Genomic DNA, 22,743 nt, shown 5'->3' with positions numbered 1-22,743 from the left:
CTGAAAGAAAAAGTGAGATTCAGCCAGCGCAACAGTCAAAGATGTCCGTCCACCGCGTGTCAGTATCACTGATCTTTAACAGAAAAACAGCACAGATGCACACAAAAGCATGTTTGAACAGACCCTGACTTGCCCTATACTTGAAAAACTGACCCAAACCCCAGCCGGAAAACCTGATGGTTTATTGGAACACATGCAATAGAGGCTGAACCGCGTAGAATAACCGAATAGTGATTTTAATATTCACATAGTAGCGTATCGAACGGTTAACCGAATGTTGACTATCTGTACACATCCCCACTGCTCACCGCTGCTGGGTGGGGCTACAGAGGTGATAAGGAAAAGTAGGATTTGATGTGTTGTTGTGGAGGTGGTCAGATGCAAATGTCTACCACTGTGTGACATCACAATGTGGAGGAAGTAGAGAACGAGTTGTTTTGGCAGCTTGTTTTCATCAAATAACATGAAAATAAAAATGAAAATCTGTCATCAACTCCCCCCCATACAATGTAGTGAATGGTGACTGAGTTTGTCAGTCCTAAACATTCTGCCCCCTTGTGTTGCATGTAAGAGAGAATGTTAAGCAGGGTTGGGATGACATCTGGGAAAGTAAATGGCAGAATTTTTATTTTTTGATGTACAGTCAGCATCGAGTTCTCATTTTTATCGGAATCATTTAAATATCTTTATTGTGGTGCGTTTTATTTTAATATATTTAAATTGATTTATATTTATTTATTTTGTGATTTCCAGTGTACTTTTTTTTAAATCGGATTTTCAACTTCAAACTACAAATAAACTTCTCATTATTTAGAGTTTATACATCATGCTACAATAAACTTTTTGGGGAATTTAACACATTTTATCAACAAAGTATTTTAGGGAAGGGATTATAAATGCATCACCTAGTAAATCTGTCAGATCTGAAAGTATCTGGTTTGCATTTACCGCATTTACTCACTTTTTATGTGCATGAAAGGAGGCGTAAGTGAAGCTCTTCCCATCATATTCGCCAAAGAATTTGCTGTCCATCAGACGGATGTGATAAACTTCATTCCCAGAGCAACGGCCATAAGTTCTCTGCCACTGTTCAGGAGACATCTGACCCTCCCTGAAACCCCAACCAGACAGTGTAAATGCAAATACCAAGAGGAGACTCATAACATAAGCAACTGTACAGTTACTGTTTATGTATGCAGTAAACACCCTTTTTCCCCCTATCTGACTCTGTCTGAAAAGAAAAAAAAAAAAAAAAACCTACATGAAATACGATTTTCAAAAGACAGATCCAAACAACCTGTGTAGGTGGTTTGAAATCCAATTAAAATTAGATTTGTGTTAATGTGTCTCAGTCTAAATGGTCAGATCAGATTTTATGTGGTTTATTTCATCATTCAGCATCATTCAGGAGATGTGCTAAGGTGCGGTAACCCACACTATTTACCAGCCGCTACAATGCGATAGCTATGCACTTCTCAACAATTATTGAACGTCTTACACGTCTTAACCAATGTGGATGTGACTGCGGTGTGAGCAGAAAAACAAAATCTGATCTGACCACATATAACTTGGTTTGAACAGTTGGTTTAAAAAAATCTGATTTAAGAAAAATAATTGGATTTTCCATTTGGGATATGATGTGTCTTCTCAAATGATCTCTAACAATTTTGAAAAATTAGGTAAGTTATTGGAATCATAAAGGTTAGGTAAGGAGAGCCGGTACTCTTTAATTAAAACTTTTAGTATACTGAATAGTTTTGCTCATGTTTTGGATTATGTCTTTTATTTTGAAGTTTTCACTTCCTTGTTCCTGTCATTTGTCTGTCATGTGATTTCCTGTTTCCTTGTCATATGATCCTCATGTTTCATGATGATTCTAATTGCCTGTTTTCTGTTTCTGGTCTCAAGATGCACTTTAAAAACTGCTAAAATGAGCAATCCAGACAGAGAACAACAAACATTTAAGTTTTTTGAAGTAAAAAATTATTTCAGGCTCAACTTGTGCAGTTGTTGGTTGTCATAACTCATCACAATAATTAATGATATCAGTGTAACTAAACTCGGACCATCACTTCATGTCATCTACACACTCAGGTGAGCCACTGTCTATATAAAAAAAGAAACGGTCATCTCGAGTATCGCATGTTTTTTGACAATTTTTACAAATGTAATACCTTAAGCATTACATTACTTGCTATGAATATACACCAATGCAAGTGAAAACACTGGAGACCGGAAATTGAAAACAGTCGAATCATGGAACACTTCCACATTCAGGAAAAAGGTGGATAGTCATTGTCTTGTTATCAGGTTCATTAGTCTTGTCTTCCCATTGGTTTATGTTTATTAGTCTTGTTATCCCCTTATTAGTTCAGTTCTGTCATTGGCCCTTATGTTATTAGTTTTGTCTTGTCATTGGATGCCTTATGTTGTTACCTTTTGGTTTGAATTTAAGCCCTCATGTTTGCCTCTTGTTGAGTGTTGTGCTTGTTTAATCCAGCAACGTTGTTTTTGCTTCTAGTTCATGTTTTTGTTATGGTCATAGTCAAGTCACATTAAGTTCATGTTTATGTTTTGTTTTGCTACTTTCATGTTTTTGGATTTCTTATTACGTAATTGTAAGGGAGTTCAGTGGAAAGGAGGCGGCGAGAACCGGCTTAAGAATATAAATAATAGTTTAATAATAAACTTAAACAAAAACACACAACCATAACCACACAGTACAGCTGCCTGTAATTCTCTCTATCTCAAACTGTCGTCCCCGGCCGCCTTTATCCCTCGTGCGCCCCATCAGGCTGATTGGGGACCGGGCGTGCGTCATTCCAGCCCGGCCCCGCCCTCCTCGGCTCTACAGTAATTAAACTGCACTTGGGTTCCTCACGTCATCATCTCCTATCTGTCCTGCTCAACGTTACAGAATACTCGACCCAATATGAACCCAGCAGTGAGGCTTATGTGTCTCCGCCAGGGGAATCGTCCCCTTGAGAACTTTGTAGTGGACTTTTGTGAGCAGTGTCAGCAAGTGGATTTTGGTGAGGTATCCCTCAAGGACTTATTTCATGCAGGCATAAATGAGCCATATACTCCTTGCTGCCCGAAGGCAGTATTCCTTGGACTCTGACTCCCTATACAGACTATGCCCTCATACTGAGTGGTTCATTATTTACTGTGGGAGTGGCTGATGACAAAATTGGTCCCCCTACAGTGACCACCTCATCTGAGTCCTCAGCCACCCTGACCTCATCTCCGAATCCACCATGTCAGATTCCACTGCTATGAACATCACTACCGCCACGGTCCACGAGCCAGCGCCCACGCCTGCCACGGTCCACGAGCCAGCGCCTGCCACGGTCAACAAGCCAGCACCCACGGTCAATGAGCCAATGCCTACCACGGTCGACAAACCAGCACCCACGCCTGCCACAGTCAAAGAGCCAGCGCCTGAAGCCTCGTCCGCCCCAGAGCCAGCGCCTGAAGCCTCGTCCGCCCCAGAGCCAGCGCCTGAAGCCTCGTCTGCCCCAGAGCCAGCGCCTGAAGCCTCGTCCGACCCAGAGCCAGCGCCTGAAGCCTCGTCCGACCCAGAGCCAGCGCCTGAAGCCTCGTCCGCCCCAGAGCCAGCGCCTCAAGCCTCGTCCGCCCCAGAGAGAGCGCCTCAAGCCTAGTCTGTCCCAGAGCCAGCACCTGAAACGTTGTCAAGCCATGTTGTCTCACCTGCCTTGTCCGTCCCAGAACCAGCGCCTGAAACGGTGTCAAGCCATGTTGTCTCGCCTGCCATGCCAAGTCATGTTGTCTCACCTGCCTAATTATCCCCGGCTGCCTTGACCACTGAGTCCACGGCTGTCTTGACCGATGAGTCTCCGGTCAGGCCACACCCCTTGCCACCTGCCGGATCCACTGTGGTCTCCAGCTGCCTCGCCTGGACTGCCCTGGTCTCCGGGCCCTTCGTCTGGTCCGCTCTGGTCTCCAGGTGCTCCGCCCTGGTCGCCTGGACCTCTCTGGTCTCTTGCCCCCTCTGGTCCAAGCCATACTCCACGCCAGCCAGCTCCACCCTGGTCTCCTGATTCACGCCGGTCTCCGGGCCCTCCGCCCTGGTTGCCTGGTCTGCACTGGTCTCTGGGTCATCTGCCAGCTCTGTCCTGGTTGTTTGGTCTGCCCTGTTCTCCTGTTCCTTCGCAAGCTCCACCCTGGTCTCCCGTGGTCTGCAGCGCCCTCTGGTCCCCAGTGGTCTGCAGTGCCGTCTAGTTCCCCAAGCCCACCCCCACCCAGCTCCCTATTGAACTTGTTTGTTTTTTGTTGGGTGTTGGGTGCCGCCCTGTGGGGGGGGGGGGGGATTTGTGAAGTTTTTGTGTTTTGTTCATGTTTTGGATTGTCTTTTATTTTGAAGTTTTCACTTCCTTGTTCCTGTCATGTGTCTGTCATGTGATTGTGACCCTCATGTTTCTTGTTTTGTTTTCATTGGTTTGTCATTGTCTTATGTTCATTAGTCTTGTCTTCTCATTGGTTTGTTTATTAGTCATGTTATCCCCTTATTAGTTCAGTTCAGTCATTGGTCCTTATGTTATTAGTTTTGTCTTGTCATTGGATGCCTCAGTTCTAGTTCACATTTTTGTTATGGTCATAGTAAAGTCGTTAATTTCATGTTTATGTTTTGTTTTGCAACTTTCATATTTTTGGATTTCTTTTTACGGAATTAAACTGCACTTGGGTTCTTCACGTCATCGTCTCCTGTCTGTCCTGCTCAACGTTACAATAGTAGGACTGTCAATCGCTTAAATTTTTTTATAAATGTAATTACATTATATGCCGATTAATTACGGTAATTGAATTAATTACAATTATTGGTATATATAAATATTTGCATATAAAGCCACTCAGATAACAATAATTTAATATGATTAAATAATTATAAATTGTTACATTTCAATTACTATAATATAAATTAAAATAATTCAGATAATTAAAATGCATTACATTATTGTGGCAGATGAGTAAAGCATTGAAAAAGACATTACATAAATTGGCTTAAGAAGGCAATATATTGTTTATTTCCATATTATTAAAAATAATCTTATCATTGGCCTACAGTCCATAGCCATCCATTTTGCAATTTAATTTGTCAATCTGCCTAAGTAGATTTATTATAAGGGCTTTCAAGGATACGTCTATGTACACATGCGACAAATGCTTTTGGATTGTCTAACTTTGCTGCATTGCGTCATAAACACAGTGTTTTTAGGTCACTGTGTCAAGTTAAACTTGAAACTTAGAGAAACACATCTCAAGATCCCTGCATTCATAATTTTGTCCCGTTTTGCAGTGTTTGAATGCAAGTTCTCATTTTGTGCTGTCGCTAGAGTCAAGCAAGAGCTTAGTTTACTGTCTGTACAGTTGCACATTGCCAATACAGCTGGAATTTTGCTTACTTCCCTCTGCTGAAAACAGGTGGCACTTCAAGCTTGAATTGCTCCAATGATAGGAATATTAATTTTTACCATCTGGGGATATTTAACACATTTAAGCTTTATTTTTTATTATTATTAATCGCACAGAAAATCAACAGCCCAACTGAATAGGAAATGCTTCTTCTACAACACTACAACATGGAAGACTACACATATGGTAATCTGCATTAAAAAAAGATAATGGTTTTTTTTTTCAGCTAAATACTAATCTTTAGAGCCTTTTATAATGCTACAAAAGAGATAAATGAGAATAACAGGGAAGTGAAACTTACATTAGTAAATTAGGATTAATGCAATGATGCGCAATGACCCACCAATTCATCCTGTTCTATATGGTTCAGTGAAAAGAATGACATTGTTTGTGTGAAAGATACAGTTGGAGGACGACATCTTAACCTTGTGCGACCCCGTGTCCACATGTGTGGACGTTGTATTTTGGCTTTGCTATATGCTTCGCATAATTAAAAATAATTAAAACTAGCTGAATACTGTTCACAACACTCAACACTGTCATTTAAGGGTTAAACTTCTGGTACACCGCATCGCGTGACACAACAGCGTGAATAAACCTTTTACATTTTTTTAAACCTGTTTGGTTGTAAAGAGTAGCGTCTCTAGTTTCGTTTAATATGCTGCTTTAAAAAATCCATTTATTTTTCACGCGTCAGCGTTATTTTGAATATTTTTCAACATGAACACATCTTTGGATCAATTCGCTTCATTTTAATGTACATTTTGTTAATGTTTTATTTTGTTTTCACTGTACAATACGAGTCTATTCATTAACATTAGTAAATGCATTCCTATATATTTACTGTGTATTTTCACATTGAGAATAAATGTATTCATGCAAAAGCTGAAAAATTTTGATTTCAGAGGCTTTATATGGAGTTAGGATGAAAATAAATTGCATTTCAAACTGTTCTGAGAACAGTACAAACAGATAGCACTCTGGAGGTTAAGTCATTCACTAAATAGGCAGCAAGGATGCAGCCTATATCTTTCTATGCAGCCAAGTGCATTCACTCCTGACATCTGACCAAAAGTTCAGTTTCTGGCTGCAGATGATGTTTGGACACGCAACATGTTTGGCAGATATGGGACAATTGTAATCAGTACATAGATTCAATTTTATAATGCAAAATTGTATTTTAACATGATTGGCAGTGATTTGATGATGCTGGCCATTACTTTTAGAATTATTAATTCGGCCTTATAGAAAATCAGCTGTAATGTTTGTAACGTCTCAAAAACATGAATAACCAACATTCCTAGATACATAAAAAAATGAAAAAAATCTGATTTTCTATAGCTTGGTATTACTTACAATTTCACAACTTAGTCCCGCTGTCCACATATGTGGACATCAATTGTTAGAAAAACTATTTGCTCTATAATTTATTTATTTATTGCTTGTTTATTAGGTGCTACTAGTTACAAATCAAAAAGGGAAATGAAAAATGCACACAGCAGTCACACAAGGGTCTCAGGAGGTTAAAAGGCCTGTCAAGTTAGTCAGTACTCACTGGCCACGAGATGTGTGAACCAGGAGGGTGACCAGTGTAGAGGTGGCTGGACACACACAGTTCAGGGCCAGCATGGCATACTTGAACTCCTCTTCACACACCACATGACCTAGCAAACAAAACATGCATACATATTTGTGATATTAAATGAATACAAGTCACAAACAATAATCATAATAACCTGTGGATGATGCTGCAAAAACAATCCCACCTAACAATAGACACAAGCAACATGTAACATACTTACTCTAACCCTAAAAATGACTTTTGTTGGTGTATTCGATTAATTGATGTAGTCAAGCTGAATAATAATTTTGAATTATCTAAATAAATTTTAGTGTGGCTTGCATATGTGTCATTGAGTCTGTAGTGCTGAGACACTTTAAACCAATTGTGGTCTGAGTTTGAATGTAAGTTGTAAAGGACAAATAAACATTTACTAACTGCACGTGAAATTTGACTTAAACACCATAGACTCACCTGCAAATTTGACATGGAATTTGTTCTCGGGTTTGAGAATCTGGACATAAAGAGGACAGTTTGGGGCAAAGTCCTTCACAGCCCATGCTCTCAAAATAGTTTGATGATCCTATCAGAACAAAAGACATCATCCTTGCAATGTGAAGCCAGTTTTATAACCTTTATCATTTAACTTTTTATTCACCTTTTTTTTTTTTTTATCTGCTATTAATGGTAGATTAAGTTTAATTAATTTATACAGGATAGAGACCTTTCAAAAAATAATACTTTATGTAATAAATAGTAGCTAATTAGACTGTAATGACTATAAATAACAATAATAACTAAGTTCAGAACAATATTACAGAACTATATTAAAAACAAAGCATGATGTCTGTATTTACAGCTGCGGTGCGGTCCACTTCATTTCTACTGCTGAGGATGAAACACGCCTCTGCATCGTCCATCCTGCAGACCAAACAACATCATTAATCAACTGCTTTACAACTCAAACAGGACACATCTCAATGCTTCTGCAAGCCTTTGCAGCTTTAAACTACTACCCATGATGTGAATTCCTTCTGGAGGACGGCACATGTACAGTATGTTCTATATGTATGTGGTAGCAGGTAATTATTATCATAATTATTGACACAGTCAGTCATAAGGGTCAATTTCACGGTATTCCAGCCTCAGGTCCAGCAGATAAGTGCAACCACTATAGTGTACCCATAACAGCAATGTTTATTAAAGCTATTGCCTCTCCAGCTGGAACACAAGTCACCTGAATGTTATAGAAAACCAAACAAAGTTACCATTCATGTTAACCTATAGGTTTTCCAACTCTGAATGTTTTCTAAATTTTGCGTTTCAATACAAATGAAATCCGTATATTGAATTTGTGAATCTACAAAAATACTGTTCATTTCCACAGAAAAGGATCTCAACTTGTCCATCAGTTTGTAAAGACAAGCAAAAATTGCCTATACAGTAATGCACTTACAATATCAATGGGGCAAGGCATCGCACCAGGATAAACTTTAAAATACACACCATTTTGGAAAATACAGCCACAAGAATTCAACATTATACATGTTAACATGAGACTAGTGTAATAAAATTGCTTACTATCCTTGTCTGTGTAAAGTTGTCTCTCTAATTTTCAACTCATGTCACGACCATGTAAAGCCGGTAAACCCAGTAACTTTCGCATAATATGCTTAAGCATACCAGAAGGGGACTGTTTACATTTAGAATTACATTGGTAATGCTTAAACAGAAGTTCATCCACCTAGATGAGTAGTCCCACTGCTAAAAGGACAACTCAAACTTTACAGCTCAAATAAAACACTTTTTTGTATGTAAGAATTGATAAGTGATTTAATAAAATACAAGCTTCACATTTCTACTTTTAAACCTTCTGGAATAACTTTCCCCATAGACTTCCATTGATAGTGAATTACTGTAAACAACAAATCAACATCATGTCACAGATTCTTTCTATAGAGCTTAACTTGTTTTAAACCTAGAACATTCAGTTAAGACCCAAACATATACTGTGAAGGACACGTGTGGGTGTAAAAATTAAAGCACTGACTGATCTTAATTCTTCCAGTAATATGTAGCAGCAATGAACACTTCTTAAAATGTGACCGGACTTCTAGAAGCTTTAAAATAGTTTTTTTTTTTTTTTTAGTACAATTTCCTTATATTCAATATAATTCCCTTATAAATTCATTCAAATACCAGCATTCCTATAACAATAGTTTGGCCAGGAATTTCTTGACTATGCATGCACTAGAATAAGAACTAGGTACAGTACATTGAGATATATTTGCTGCATTTATGGGGGAATATAGGGGAATATATTAAGATTTTAAATGAAATGACATTGCAAAAGGAAGCACATAGGCCTCTGTTATCCTTCAAATTCAGGGCTACTTTAATAAGAAACAGATGGGGTCGAGACTAAGCATCAGGTTTGGCACTGGTTGTGGAGCTTGCTTGTTAAATCTTCAAATTGTCACACAGACTGTTCTGGTTCTTTGGGAGCCAGTCCAGAGTTTCCATTTGCAAAGAGCTATTTGAAGTCAATGTTTGCATTTTAAGCATCAAAATGCCACACTGCTGTATATCATCGTTAAAAATGACATCAGGTTTCAAAAGTGATTGTGACTCAAGTTTACTGACAGCAGGTCCTCTTTCACTCTTACACTATGAAAAGGAAACAGAAGCAAAGACAAGGCAAAGAGGATAATACGAATATGCTAATTTAATCAGCTAAACTGCATAGCCTGCCATCAAGCCAAACCACTAAAGTTAAACAGTGTTGTGCACTTTACGGTGAGACATACATTGACTTCAGTCTAGCACAATTGTTGTTTCTAAGTGCAGTTCTTTCCAGTTTTAATTGTTGGGCAGTGGGATTATTAATGATGCCTGCAAAACTGTCAGCTGTTTTGCTTAATATGAACAGTTAAAGAACTGCAGTCAAAGAACGTATGTTATTTTGTCCTTAAATGTGATGTGTATATATTTCTTCAATACTAAAATACTTTCTTCAATATCAAATTAATTTGCAGAGACTTAAGTAATAATAAATAATACTATAATTTATGAACTACAGTTGAAAGGCATTCGTAGTTTCCCCTGGAAAGTGTAAACAGTGTGGCTCTGTAGCTGTCAAAACACTGCTCTGTTTGAGCATCCTGATGTACCTGACATAGGCTCAACTAATACTGTAAGTTTGGAGGCAGGACAATCTTCTTGTACAACTAATTGAAGATAAGGAGAGTGGTTGGGAAAACTGTTTAAAACTGTAATTATTTTTGCAATCCCATTTGGTGACACTAGTGGTGTAGAAATTATACCCTTCAGCTTTCAATTTTTTTCATAAGTGTAACTTAATTATACTATGTACTGATTAACACACAAGAGCACATGCAGACAGGCTAAAATGACAAATGAGAAGGCCCCTGGCACTATTAATCTCATTCAAAGGTCAATTCTCAAACAATCTCAATCTACAGATTAAATTAATGCATTTAAAATGGTTTGGATGAAGCATTTAAAAGAGGCTTGATAAAATACCTTGCAGCTGATAAATTTGCAGATACATTGGCCTGATCTCCCTATCACCCTAATGGCTCTCTCATAGACTGATGACTCCAACCAATGCAAAGTCAGAATCTCAACTCAATGGAATTTAAGCTGTTTAGTTTCTTAGCTCAATTATCTTCTAAGGTAATTATAAATAAACCATAAATCATCCACATAAAATCAAGACACATTACTTGGCCCTCATCAGGTCTTGGTCCTTCAGTGCAGAGCCTTGGAGGTAGATCACCCTTTGAGACCACAGAGGGATCTGCAGTATACGTCGCACCTGAATGTCCATCTCCGTGGGACAGAGTATTACCACATAATAATCCTACAGGACATTTGAGAAATTATGATACGACCATCATATTCAGATCTATGTTAGCATAAATATGCTTAGATTATTGGAATACATAAACCAGTAATCTCATCAGATATAAAAGTGATTATGCAGTACCTGTAGTCTTGGGTGGGCATAAAACTCATTGAGAAAGTCCATGAGCAGGTCTATTTTGAGAGAAGTGACACAGAGAACCACGTGTTTCTCTGTCTGAGCACGGTGTCTGCTGTAGTTTCCACCTGACTTCTGCCTCTCCATCCAAAGGTATGCCAACTCCTCAAACTGGATGTTGAGATGACAGACAGAGAGTAAGTGGGTGCAACAGGGGCAAATGGTCATTTGTTTTTTCTTTCTCCCACAACACAACACAAAACACAATCTTTAACCAGTTCAGTCATGACAACTCTCTGAAAGATTTAGCTTGTTAATGTGGGTATGAAACATTGATAGGATATTGGTCTTGGCGGACTAGACCTGCTACGCTGCTACAGAGCAAGTATGGAGACTTGCAACTGCTAGAAATTAAACAGACATGTGTGTTATTTAATCTGTTGACCTAAAATAGCGATGTATGCCAGCCAGATTTGGCTAAGGCTTACCTTGTTAAAGACTCACTTCTATGTGTTATGGCTAAAAGCAGACCTTACCGTGCAAGCTGGTAGAAGAAAAGCCCCAGCAACCACCTGAGCAAATAGCATTTTCAGATTAAAAAAACTCTTGCTTATCTGCAAAACTGAGCAATTTAAATGTTACACAAAGATAGAAATGCAAGTTGATTGGCTACCCAAGTACATGTCAAAGGACCAATCAGCTTACACCACATAGAGTTTCATGGCTGAACTTTGGTATTTTCCATTAATTCCTGGTTTAATCATTTGAAAATGAAATGTGAAAATAAGTGTTTAACAAGATTGGATCTACATATATTGAAGCTACTGATTGTGCTCTTTGTTTGTCTGACTGTGTTAATTGACACCTGTAATGGCAGCACCACCAGTGCCACACAGATCATGATGACCACCAGTAGCTGAGAAGGCCAGATTCTGGGTGTGACGTCTCCATAACCAACAGTCGAGAAGGTCACGATGCAGAAATACAAAGAGTCAAACAGGGAGAGACTCTTCCCTGCCCGCTCGAGGTGCTGAATTCCACAAGCCCTAAGGAGAATTAAAAAAGAACTTCAGGAAACAATTTTGGAAATATACAGTGTTTTAGCATCATGATATCTTTTATAGTTCCATTTTAAAGGTTCTTTCCACAAATAGGGTTCAACGGGAGTCCCTTTACTTTTTAAAAGGCTCAAAACCCCTGTTCTTGGAGAAAGAAGTAGACTATGTAAATGTATTTATTATGTATAAAATTAACATTAAATGTATCTAGTTTTAAACTTATCTAGTGTCTTTACTGCTTGTTTAAAATGGTTATTGCATTTAATTTATAAATATGTTTCATTATTAACTTATTTTAATTACCAAAAAAACGAAACATTCCTTAAAAGGATGACATACATCAAGTGACATCATTTAGACTCTTTATACAGCATTGCAGGAAGACAAGTACTCTCTTTCCATTTTCTCTATTTCCACACCAATTTTAGTGTTGACTACATTCAGTCAAGCTCAACCATTAACCCTGTTACTTAAGTTATTGTAAGAAAAATTATCAAACAAATATACAGTAGCCCCCAAAATTATTTGGATGCCTAAGCTGAACTTAAAAATGCATGAATTCCTTTGCATTTGAGAACAAAACATCAAACAATTTGCATTTATTGAAAGAAAGATAACATAAGCACACTGTAACAAGGTAAATGGAAAGGAGGAGGCGAGAACTGGCTTGACAATATAAATAATAGTTTAATAACAAACTTTTATTAAAAAGACAAAAACACACACAGGTGTCGGACAGCTGTCCATAACCCTCTCTCTGTTGCACTGCCGTCTCCGGTCGGCCTTATCCCTCTCAGGCTTAATCAGCCTTATTAGGAGCCGGGTGTGTGGAATCACGACCCGGCCCCGCCATCAGAACATTTAACAAAAAGAAACTTAAGTTATAAATTATAAAACAAAACATACCTGTATATGGTTTAAAATTAAGAAAAAATTATTTGGACACTTTATAATGGCTTCATTAAAGATTATATGTTCAGGTATTTTAGCTTTTAGCAATCCTTTCATTCATAGAACTTCTTAGCAACGTCTTGGCATACCTGCATTTGTACAACTCGAGTCTGAAGGAATATAAAGACATCTTTATGGGTCTAAACAAGTGTTTCCCAACCTTTTTTCTGCCATGGCACACTTTTTACGATTAAAAAAAATTCCCACGGCACACCACTATCCCACTATCCCACATAATCATCATTGAAAGTTTTCCTTTTCAAGAGCTTGTCAATGTTTTCTGTCTGTCTAAGTAGCGTGTTTACTCGTAATGTTTGAAATTCGGCTATGCAAAAAATGCAAGTAACATAGGTACACTGTATAATAAGGTCACAGGTGACAAGAGCGCTATTTGGGTAATGAAAAACTAACAAATTTGCGTCTTTTCCAATTTGTAGATTTGTCGCATCTCTAAATAAGTCGCACTAACAGAGGTTGGATCCTGCAGGCACTAGGACCTGGGAGGAGCCGCCAGACTTCCCTTTAGCGGCTCAGATGTCAAACGCGCTCTGTGAAGATTACAGTACCTCAGAATCTACACATTGTAACATCATGGTGTTTTTGGCCTTGTTTTAAATGGGAGAATTTGCTTTAAGTAATCGTGTGTAAAAGTTTCTCATATTCGGTTTGTTTCATGAGAGAAACGTGACAAGTAAGCCACATCTGTTCAAAACATCTGTAACTATGCTGTGCACAAATAAACAGCTTTTAGTCTGTGAGTAAAACAGTACACCTGTTATATTATATTCATTAATTAACGTTAGCGACTGTGGATATTTCTGATATTTGCAACCCTCTTTGCAATGTCTTAATTATTCGGTTCATTGACTGAATGTTTTACTACATGTGTGATGAAACATTTTGTGGGCATGTGAGGAGTTGCGTTTGACAGCGGACTAGTGTTTGTTAGAACAATGTTATGATGGACAAAATATATAAACTTGTTACATAAAATACTTTTGTAAAGGCAAAATATTCTGAATTGGCAAATTTAAAATGCTTCTACCGTCTCTATGCCTAATCATCTGTTTTGGTGCATGCAGTGGTGGTTCTAGCTTGTATGGTGCCCTGGGCAAACCCACCCTTGGCCAGGGAGCCATCCGGCCTGACTTACTCCCCCCCCATTTCTGGAGGGGAAATATTGCCCTTTCGGCCTGTCCCGCTGCCGGATGGTTTTCCCCACCTCCTGGGAATAGGACGAGGGGGAGGAGAGGGAAGAGAGAGAACGAGAGATATAGAGAGAGGAGAGGGAGGGAGAGAGAGAGGAAAAAAAAACCTCGCCGGTCCCTATACATGCCGCCAGACGGTCCTCAGCCCGCTGTACTACTTCCATCCGTGACGCCGGGCAGTGGCATTGGCATCCCTTTCAGTTGCTGGTTGAAGCAGTGCTCCAACGCCACTGGATCGAGCACTCCCTCGGCGTCGCAATCCTCAGTCAGCAGCGAGGACTCCTTGACGGCGCGTCTTCCTCCCGTCCCGGGTTTCGGCACCAATGTGGCAAATCAGGTTCTCAATGTGGAAAGGAGGAAGCGGGGACCAGGTGAACAATCCATGTCAGACATTTAATAAACACTTTTCAGTGCATAACAAAAAAAACACACACTGCTTTTCAGCCAGCTACGTATAAACAAAGACCCACACACAGACAGGCTTCGTGCATTTCTCTCTCTCTTGAACTGCAGCTCTGGCTCCACCTTATCCCTCTCCCAGCTGATTGCGATCATTCTCCCCAAGCCGTCCCTCATCGCTACCCCCCCCCCCCACCCCCCACACACACACACACACACACAATGCGTTAATTTCTGCTATTAATTTTTAGGTTTAATGCGTAACAAAACATTAACACAATTAATGCAGTATCTATTTTTTTTACTTCCTGAAACTTCTCGTGATAGGAGAAAAGTGTCTGGAGTTGTTCCTGGCTGGCTACTCAGCCTTACAGGTTATGATTAGGATGGGGGTGGGGTTAGGGCATCTGCTGCCTGCCAGGAACAAACCCAGGCACTTTTGTACATTGGCGAAACTTCACCAGTGTTTTTCCCCACTTTCTGTGGCTAACATTGATTGGCATTTATAAATTTTCAGGAGGTACAAGCTTGATTCAGTTGCACATCCTCGACACAGAAACTGACTGTGTGGAAGTTCACACTAATTCATTATGTGCAATGCATTTCCCGGACATAATAAACACGGGAGCGGATTTACTGTATGGAGAATGAAGACTTCACCTGCAAGCGGGTGAGAGATACAAGCACGCTGCTAATTCTGTCTAATTAACTCTATCCGCAAAAATAAATAAATAAACCAACATGTAAATTTTAACATATACATATTTAAATCATTTAAATAAATGACTAACCAATTTCTTTAAAGATCTTTGAGACAAAGTATAAAGTAAATATATTTATGATGATTTATTTTAATGTTTGTTGAACTGTATCATGTACCATAATTTAACAGTGATTAATCACAGAAAAATGTGCGATTTTAATCGATTTTAATTGATTCACAGCCCTAATTATTATTTCATGTGTACTGCTAGTAAATAATAAAAATACAAATCAGCATTTAGATCATATTCATACATGTCCCTATTTTAGTGAAAGGGTATCAAATATTAATATAGACTAATTAATGGTTAATTCAGCTGACTGACAGTTGGATTTGCTGTATTAAATACAGGCTGGTAAAACCTAGTTAGGAGGACAAGAGATCAAAGGGCTTACCCAGTGAAGACCAGACAGAGCAAAGTACAGATCAGAATGAGGACCTGGTTGAACATGGCAGAGTGTGTGCGCTGAATGGCACGATGGAGATCATTCTAGAAGGGAACAGAAATAAGTGAGAGATATAGATCTTATGTCTGTGAATATGAAAAGACAAGTACATGTAATGTAGTTGGCTGCTGGCAATGGCAATGACGAAGACAATGACAAAGTGTAGAGAACCCAAGTGCAGTTTATTTACAAACGTGATAACCAATAAACCCTAACTACATACGTGAAACAAACATGAACTTGACTATGACTTGACTAAACATGGCTTGACTATGCACATACACAGTCACATTCAATACTTGACAATGGACAATGGCAAACATGAGGGCTTAAATACAAGACATGGGAGAACAAGAACCAATGAACAGACAGAACTGATAACAAGCTAATTAAACAATAAACCAATGAAAACATGACACATGAACATGGAGGGAAAACAGGAAATCACATGACAAAGGAAACAGGAAACAAACTTTTCAAAATAAAAGACATGAATCAACAAAATACACATGACATATCCCCCCCACTAAGGGGCGGCTCCCGACGCCCCAACACAAACAAAACACGTAAAACATAACATAAATTTAAAGGGGGGGGGAGGTGTCTTGAGGCGTGGGGCGTGGCGTGGCGAGAAAGGGCGAGGGACATGGGACCAGGGCAGAGTCCGTGGGGGGTGGAGCCGAGAGGCTCGAGGGGCGGAGACATGGAAGGCAGAGCCGTGAGAGGCTCGAGGGGCGGAGCCATGGAAGGCAGAGCCGTGAGAGGCTCGAGGGGCGGAGCCATGGAAGGCAGAGCCGTGAGAGGCTCGAGGGGCGGAGCCATGGAAGGCAGAGCCGTGAGAGGCTCGAGGGGCGGAGCCATGGAACTTGGTGCCCGGAGAGTAGCCGAAGAGTCGAAGGGCTAGGGTGGAGCCGATGGCAGGGAGGACCAAGGAGGTGCTGGAGGCTCGGAGGAGCAAGGCAGAGCTGGGGGAATCGGAAGACTGAGGTGGAGCTGGTGGGACTGAGGACCAAGGTGGAGCCGTAGGGAAGGAGGTCCCCGGTGGAGCTGATAGATCGGCGGGACGAGGCGCAGCCAGAGGATCGGAGAGCCAAGGCGGAGCCAGGTGACCGACAGACCAAGGAGGAGCCGGAGGGACGAGGGATCCCCGCAAAGCCGACAGGATGAAGGACCGTAGTGGAGCCGAGGGAACGCAGAGCTGAGGCAATGTCGAGGGACCGACAGGCCAAGGCGAAGTCCAGGGCTCGGAGGGTCCAGGTGGGGTCGGAGGGCCGAAAGTTCCCCTTGCCTGCTCAGGAGAACTAAGGGTGGGTATAAGGGTGGGAACCATCTCCAGGTCCAACTGCTCAGGTGTGGCTGCAATGTGGCATGGAGCAGGCTGAGGTGTTGCTGTGACGTGGCATGGAGCAAAAGATAGCGCTACCTCAGCGACCATGATTAGGAACTCTGGTTTGGCGGCCATGTCGTGGAACTCAGGCTCAGCGGCGGCCATGTCGTGGAACTCAGGCTCAGCGGCGGCCATGTCGTGGAACTCTGGCTCGGCATCCGCCTCCCCCACAGTGAACGTGGAACCAATGATCTGTAGGGTGAGGTCGATATATTGAGCCAGGCTGAGGGAACTGCGACCGCCAGGCATCAAGAAAGAAATGGATTCATTCAGACCAAAGCAAAAAATGTCTTTGAGGGCGACCTCATTAAAGTTCACCTGGCTGGCCAGAGCGCAAAAGTCCTCTACATACTCCTCCAGGGGACGATTCCCCTGATGTAGCCGTATGAGCTTAACTGCTGGGTTCATAGTCGGTCAAGTATTCTGTAATGTAGTTGGCTGCTGGCAATGGCAATGACGAAGACGATGACAAAGTGTAGAGAACCCAAGTGCAGTTTATTTACATATAACCAATAATCCCTAACTACAAACGTGAAACATAAAACATAAACATGAACTTGACTATGACTTGACTATAAACATGGCTTGACTATAAACATACACATTCACATTCAATACTTGACAATGGACAATGGCAAACATGAGGGCTTAAATACAAGACATGGGAGAACAAGAACCAATGAACAGACAGAACTGATAACAAGATAATTAAACAATAAACCAATGAAAACATGACACATGAAAATGGAGGGAAAACAGAAATCACATGACAAGGGAAACAGGAACTAAACTTTTCAAAATAAAAGACATGAATCAACAAAATACACATGACAGTACAATGCAATGTGTGGTAACTGTAAAAAGGCCATTTCTGAACAAAAGATTTAATTGCCTGCAATAAAGAGAACTTAATAACCTTCATTATCTTCAATTCATTCTAAAATTAAGATCTAGTACTCTGCACTTAAATAACTAATTAATTTATTATTCTAACCTTATGGTAAATATGGTGATTACTCATCAATAATTGTACTGCTCAGCTGCATGTGAGATACATATTAACTAGAGTGCTGTGCCCAAGGGATCAGTCTTCATTTTAACTTTCTTTCATCTGTTTCTAAATAATTATCTAGGAAAGTATATTTTAGGTGCAATAGGTGATACATAAAAAAATCTTAAAGACCCCATGAAATCTAATTTATAATTTTGTTGCTTTTAGTCCATGTGTGTAAGCTTTGAGGTCACCTACTGTATATGCTAGTGTACTCCTAGACCCTGTTTACACCTGAAATTAAGATGCGTTTCGGGTGATCTGGTCACATATGGTCAGCGCTAAATACAGGTCTAAAAGGGGTCTAAAACGTTTTGTGATGGGATCATAAAAACCGCATACGAATTTGTTCAAAAACGCAAGTGACCACATCACATTTGAGGTGAAATCTCTTAATACATCATGTATGTGTCCTGGCAGCATCAAAGCGCTTCCCCTCACCTGTCAATGAACCGTTGTGCTAAAACAACAGTTTAAACTTTGCCGGTTACTGGCGGCTTTAAAAGGAAAAAATGTCCAATTGGAAAATTTGAAAAAGCGGATACAAACAAGTGCGAAAACTTCATGGATCTTGTCTGATATCAACATGCAGAGACACAAATGAGAAGCACACTCTCATTTTCTGCTCATTGTTGAGTAATTCTCATTTGTGTTAAATGCACAATGAAGTAAATAAAAATGTACAGCTCCCCAAAAATGTGCTTTCATCAAACAACACTCATGTTATTCTCATAGATATTCAACAAAGACTATTTATCATAAGCTAAATAAATCTGGAATGCATTTTACAGGCTACTTACAATCATGTTCTCAAGTGCTGATTTTGCAAGCCAACAGTTAAGGAACACAGGAACAAATATGTTCCTCAGTGGAGGCCAGAATATCTGTAAAGAAACATTGTATTCAGACTGGATGATACTGGATGATTGTATCTACTGTACTGTATATTATAAATCAGCTCTGTGAAAACTGTTAAACTTTTGAAGAAACATGTATTCTTCATATAAGCAGCAAGGTAAAAAATGATCTATTACAAACACTAAAATTCCCTAGTTAAAAGTAATGACAGCATTTATAAACACGTGTAACAGAAAACTTTGTCTAGCTTTGTGCACCACCTCCATAACTTTTGCATTTGTGAAGCCATTGACAAAAGGAATTAAACGCCCTCTAATTTGTTTCCACGTAAACTGATTGCTGATTGAAAAATTGCTATTTGTTGCTTGACTAATTGTTACTAAATAATTCCATCTCACAATCGGCTTTCACATGTCAGTGGCCACTCAAATAATTACAATCAATTGCAACAATATGCAACAATTACTATCAGTGATGAATAATGAACAACTGCTGCGTGGTGACACAAATGCATATGTGCTTCTGTATCCAACAGATATTATGATCACTTACTGTAATAATGAATGGCACTGTATTGATCATCTCAATAATGAAGGAGATTTGGAAAATCTGCTCCCAAATGTTCCCCTAAATCAAAAAATAAAACCAAAAAATAAATAAATGAAAATAAACCCAAACAAGGTATTGAATTTAGGTAGATTCTCATGGTTCCATGCAAGCACAAAAAGTATATGAAAAGGGACTCTATGGTATCTAGTCACAATTTTATGGCTTAGTAGTACGTGCCAGTACTGGCGTACTTGTGTTACTATTCACTCAAAAGTATGTTCTTTACCATCACCAGCAAAATACATACTTTACCGTATGCAAATTGGGAAGCTGCTTTTGATTACAATAAAATTCAACAACTTGTATCTCCAAAAGACATAATATGTAAGGTTATTTTCTAGGTGATATTAATGCAAAGGGACACCCCCAAACAACTGAAATGCTCAAATGCTCACAAGGGCAGAATAATAATGACAATAATCTTACCTTGTAGCTAAGATATACCAGGAGCATTGCTTGCAAGAAGCTAATTAAGGCCACTGTCACCTGCAGTGCAGGGAAATACAGTACACATGATCATAATTTGACCGATTAATAGCAGTATAATGCAATTTCATAAAATATGTTTAAATCCTGTCAGAGTGAGAAGCTTAATTTGTAGCCATTAAGAAACGTGAACAGTGATAGCATATGTACCTGTATCGCCCATAAAGGGACTCTCCTATTCACCCAGAATATTAACTCCCTTCAAAAAACACAGCACAAGAAACACGCAAGAAAGTACATAAAAAATAACCAAGTTAAAGACAAATTTAATCTGAAATTGGCTTGTTGTCTCTTAGCTTTGTGGTCATCTATTGTACAAACACAAATTTCACAGAAAACAAAACTTTCTCTTCCAGGAAAACATTTATATTGATGACATCATCTTGCACTCAGAGGCATACACACATTTTTGTCCAGTCAAATGGCCTCTAGAACGAAAATGCCCCTCCTCCTAAAATTACCTTCTTCTGAAAAGTAGCAAATCATGGTCCCTTGCTGTTAAATCAAGGCTATTGGCTATTTTAAAAAAGGGAAAGCCCTTTGATAAGTCCCACTCCAAACCTCCTATTTCAATAGGAAATACAGTAAACAGGAAGAAAAAAGACCCCCATTTCATGGGGTCTTTAAAACAATATTCAAGATCAAACATTTTAATGAGTGAACACTAATGCATAAGTTAGATCTGTGATCGGTCAGTATCAAAGTTCAACAGGTAACTCAGAGAGGTTAAATCTCCTTGCGTCTCACCAGTTTATTTGTGAGGGTTCTGCAGTCAGGTTTGTTGTGTAGTTGGCACAGGATTTGCTGCAAAGGGCATCTGTGATGTTTGTGCAGTGTTTCCTATAATCATAATAACAAGCAATTAGTACATAACAGCAATAAAAGAGAAAGGCATGAGGGTTGAAAAGCTGAAAAAACATGCCTGCTGGCTCTGACATAAACGACAGCATGAGATAGCCTATATCTTTTGATTACTGCTAGTAGGGCAGCATCTCCTCTCCCAGCACGCTTCCACACCAGCACACATTGCTCTTTCTCTGTCTCGCTGTTACACACACACACACACACACACACACACACACACACACACACACACACACACACACAAACAGGTTGGTGCAGCTATCATTATGAGGACTCTCCATAGACATAATGATTTTTATACTGTACGAACTATAGATTCTATCCCCTAACCCTAACCCTAAACCAAACCCTCACAAAAAACTTTCTGCATTTATACATTTTCAGTAAAACATCATTTAGTATGTTTTTTAAGCGATTTGAATAATGGAGACACTAGAAATGTCCTCATAAACCATATTTATAGAATAATACCCTTGTAATTACCAGTTTATAACCTAAAAAAAAGTCCTCGTAAACCACTTTAACCTGCCCACACACACACACACACACACACACACACACACACACACTCAATGCTCCAATGTCCCTGAATGTTTTTTTGGCTGTTTGAGAGCAACTCTAATGGACACTTCACACTCTTCTTATGACTGTTTCCTTAAGTGTCACCTTAGACTCTCTGGGTTCATCCTGAGAGCCGCTCTCAAGCAATTTGAGATATGCTCAAAGAGTTGCGGTAATGTGTTTTGTTCTGGTTGACAGCAGTGATCGATAATAAAAACACAATCATTGTGTGACTTGAAATTTAAATGATTTCACACAGATTGAAGCGCAGTAATAATTATACACACACGTGCTAAAATAAAAAATTTCATTTTGTGACTTGTTACAATGTAATTTTGTGGCATTACCCAGGTGAAAATACCTTTTGAATACGAAAAATAGTGGATAGATTTTTTTCGTTAAAAAAAAAAATTTACAATTGCAAAAAGCACAAACTAGCCTAAAACTAAAAGTGCATTACAATTTTAATAAAAAACAAAACAATTCTTAGAAACAATTCTGACTGAGAAAAACAGTGAGACAGGATGCAAAAACATGATCTCACTGGAAGTCGGCATGTTGGTTCCGAATGTTTATGACTGCGCAGTGTGTCGCACAAAGGTGCACATGCATTAAACTGTAGTTCCAGTTTTGGCCACTGGGGTGCTTTTCAGAAATTCAGAATAAATAAACCGATTTCCAAAAAAAAAAAATTCGATCTCTTGTCACCAATTTCTAGTGAGATCAGTCTAGATACAATGACCAAAGATGTAAGTCTGATACATACAGCATATATCACTGATACATATATAGAACTGTATTGCTGATGCAACGATAAACTGCCAGCAGAAGGTGAAGCCACCAGAAGTATTTGAGCGGCCATCTTGGTGTGCCCAAACTGTCATAGACCATCAATGACTGACAGCTGATTACACCCCCGTTTCATAGTCTCTGACCTGCAGATACGACAATCACATTTTGCCCTCTAGTGAAAATCATGTTTAATGTTTAATTTGATTGTTATGACCCATGATGCAAGCCCTGATCAGCCTCATTCTTAAAAAAGATAAAGACCCAAATGAATGTAAAAGTTATCGTCCAATTTTAGTTCGATGCTAAATATTGT

At 39.4% G+C, this 22,743-nt stretch overlaps 1 protein-coding gene across 4 annotated transcripts in view; it reads right to left on the bottom strand.

Annotated features, from left to right (window-relative positions):
- LOC127433703 (potassium channel subfamily T member 1-like) overlaps window positions 1-22,743 on the bottom strand; it is a 94,100-nt gene that overhangs the window by 23,551 nt on the left and 47,806 nt on the right. For all 4 annotated transcript variants that reach the window (XM_051685832.1, XM_051685841.1, XM_051685850.1 and 1 more), the window contains exons 6-18: window positions 20,961-21,053; window positions 20,364-20,412; window positions 20,154-20,213; window positions 19,671-19,745; window positions 19,061-19,144; window positions 15,772-15,866; window positions 11,863-12,043; window positions 11,004-11,168; window positions 10,741-10,877; window positions 7,852-7,915; window positions 7,469-7,577; window positions 6,989-7,097; window positions 962-1,111 (exon numbers count right to left, since the gene is read on the bottom strand). In XM_051685832.1, the coding sequence (XP_051541792.1) occupies window positions 962-1,111; window positions 6,989-7,097; window positions 7,469-7,577; window positions 7,852-7,915; window positions 10,741-10,877; window positions 11,004-11,168; window positions 11,863-12,043; window positions 15,772-15,866; window positions 19,061-19,144; window positions 19,671-19,745; window positions 20,154-20,213; window positions 20,364-20,412; window positions 20,961-21,053 (1,371 nt within the window). The remainder of the gene's footprint in view (window positions 1-961; window positions 1,112-6,988; window positions 7,098-7,468; window positions 7,578-7,851; window positions 7,916-10,740; window positions 10,878-11,003; window positions 11,169-11,862; window positions 12,044-15,771; window positions 15,867-19,060; window positions 19,145-19,670; window positions 19,746-20,153; window positions 20,214-20,363; window positions 20,413-20,960; window positions 21,054-22,743) is intronic.

This window comes from Myxocyprinus asiaticus, chromosome 4 (genome assembly GCF_019703515.2).
Source record: "Myxocyprinus asiaticus isolate MX2 ecotype Aquarium Trade chromosome 4, UBuf_Myxa_2, whole genome shotgun sequence".
Taxonomy (NCBI): Eukaryota; Metazoa; Chordata; class Actinopteri; order Cypriniformes; family Catostomidae; genus Myxocyprinus; species Myxocyprinus asiaticus.
The sequence above is the reverse complement of the archived record's forward strand: the minus strand, read 5'-3'. Positions and strand labels throughout refer to the sequence as shown.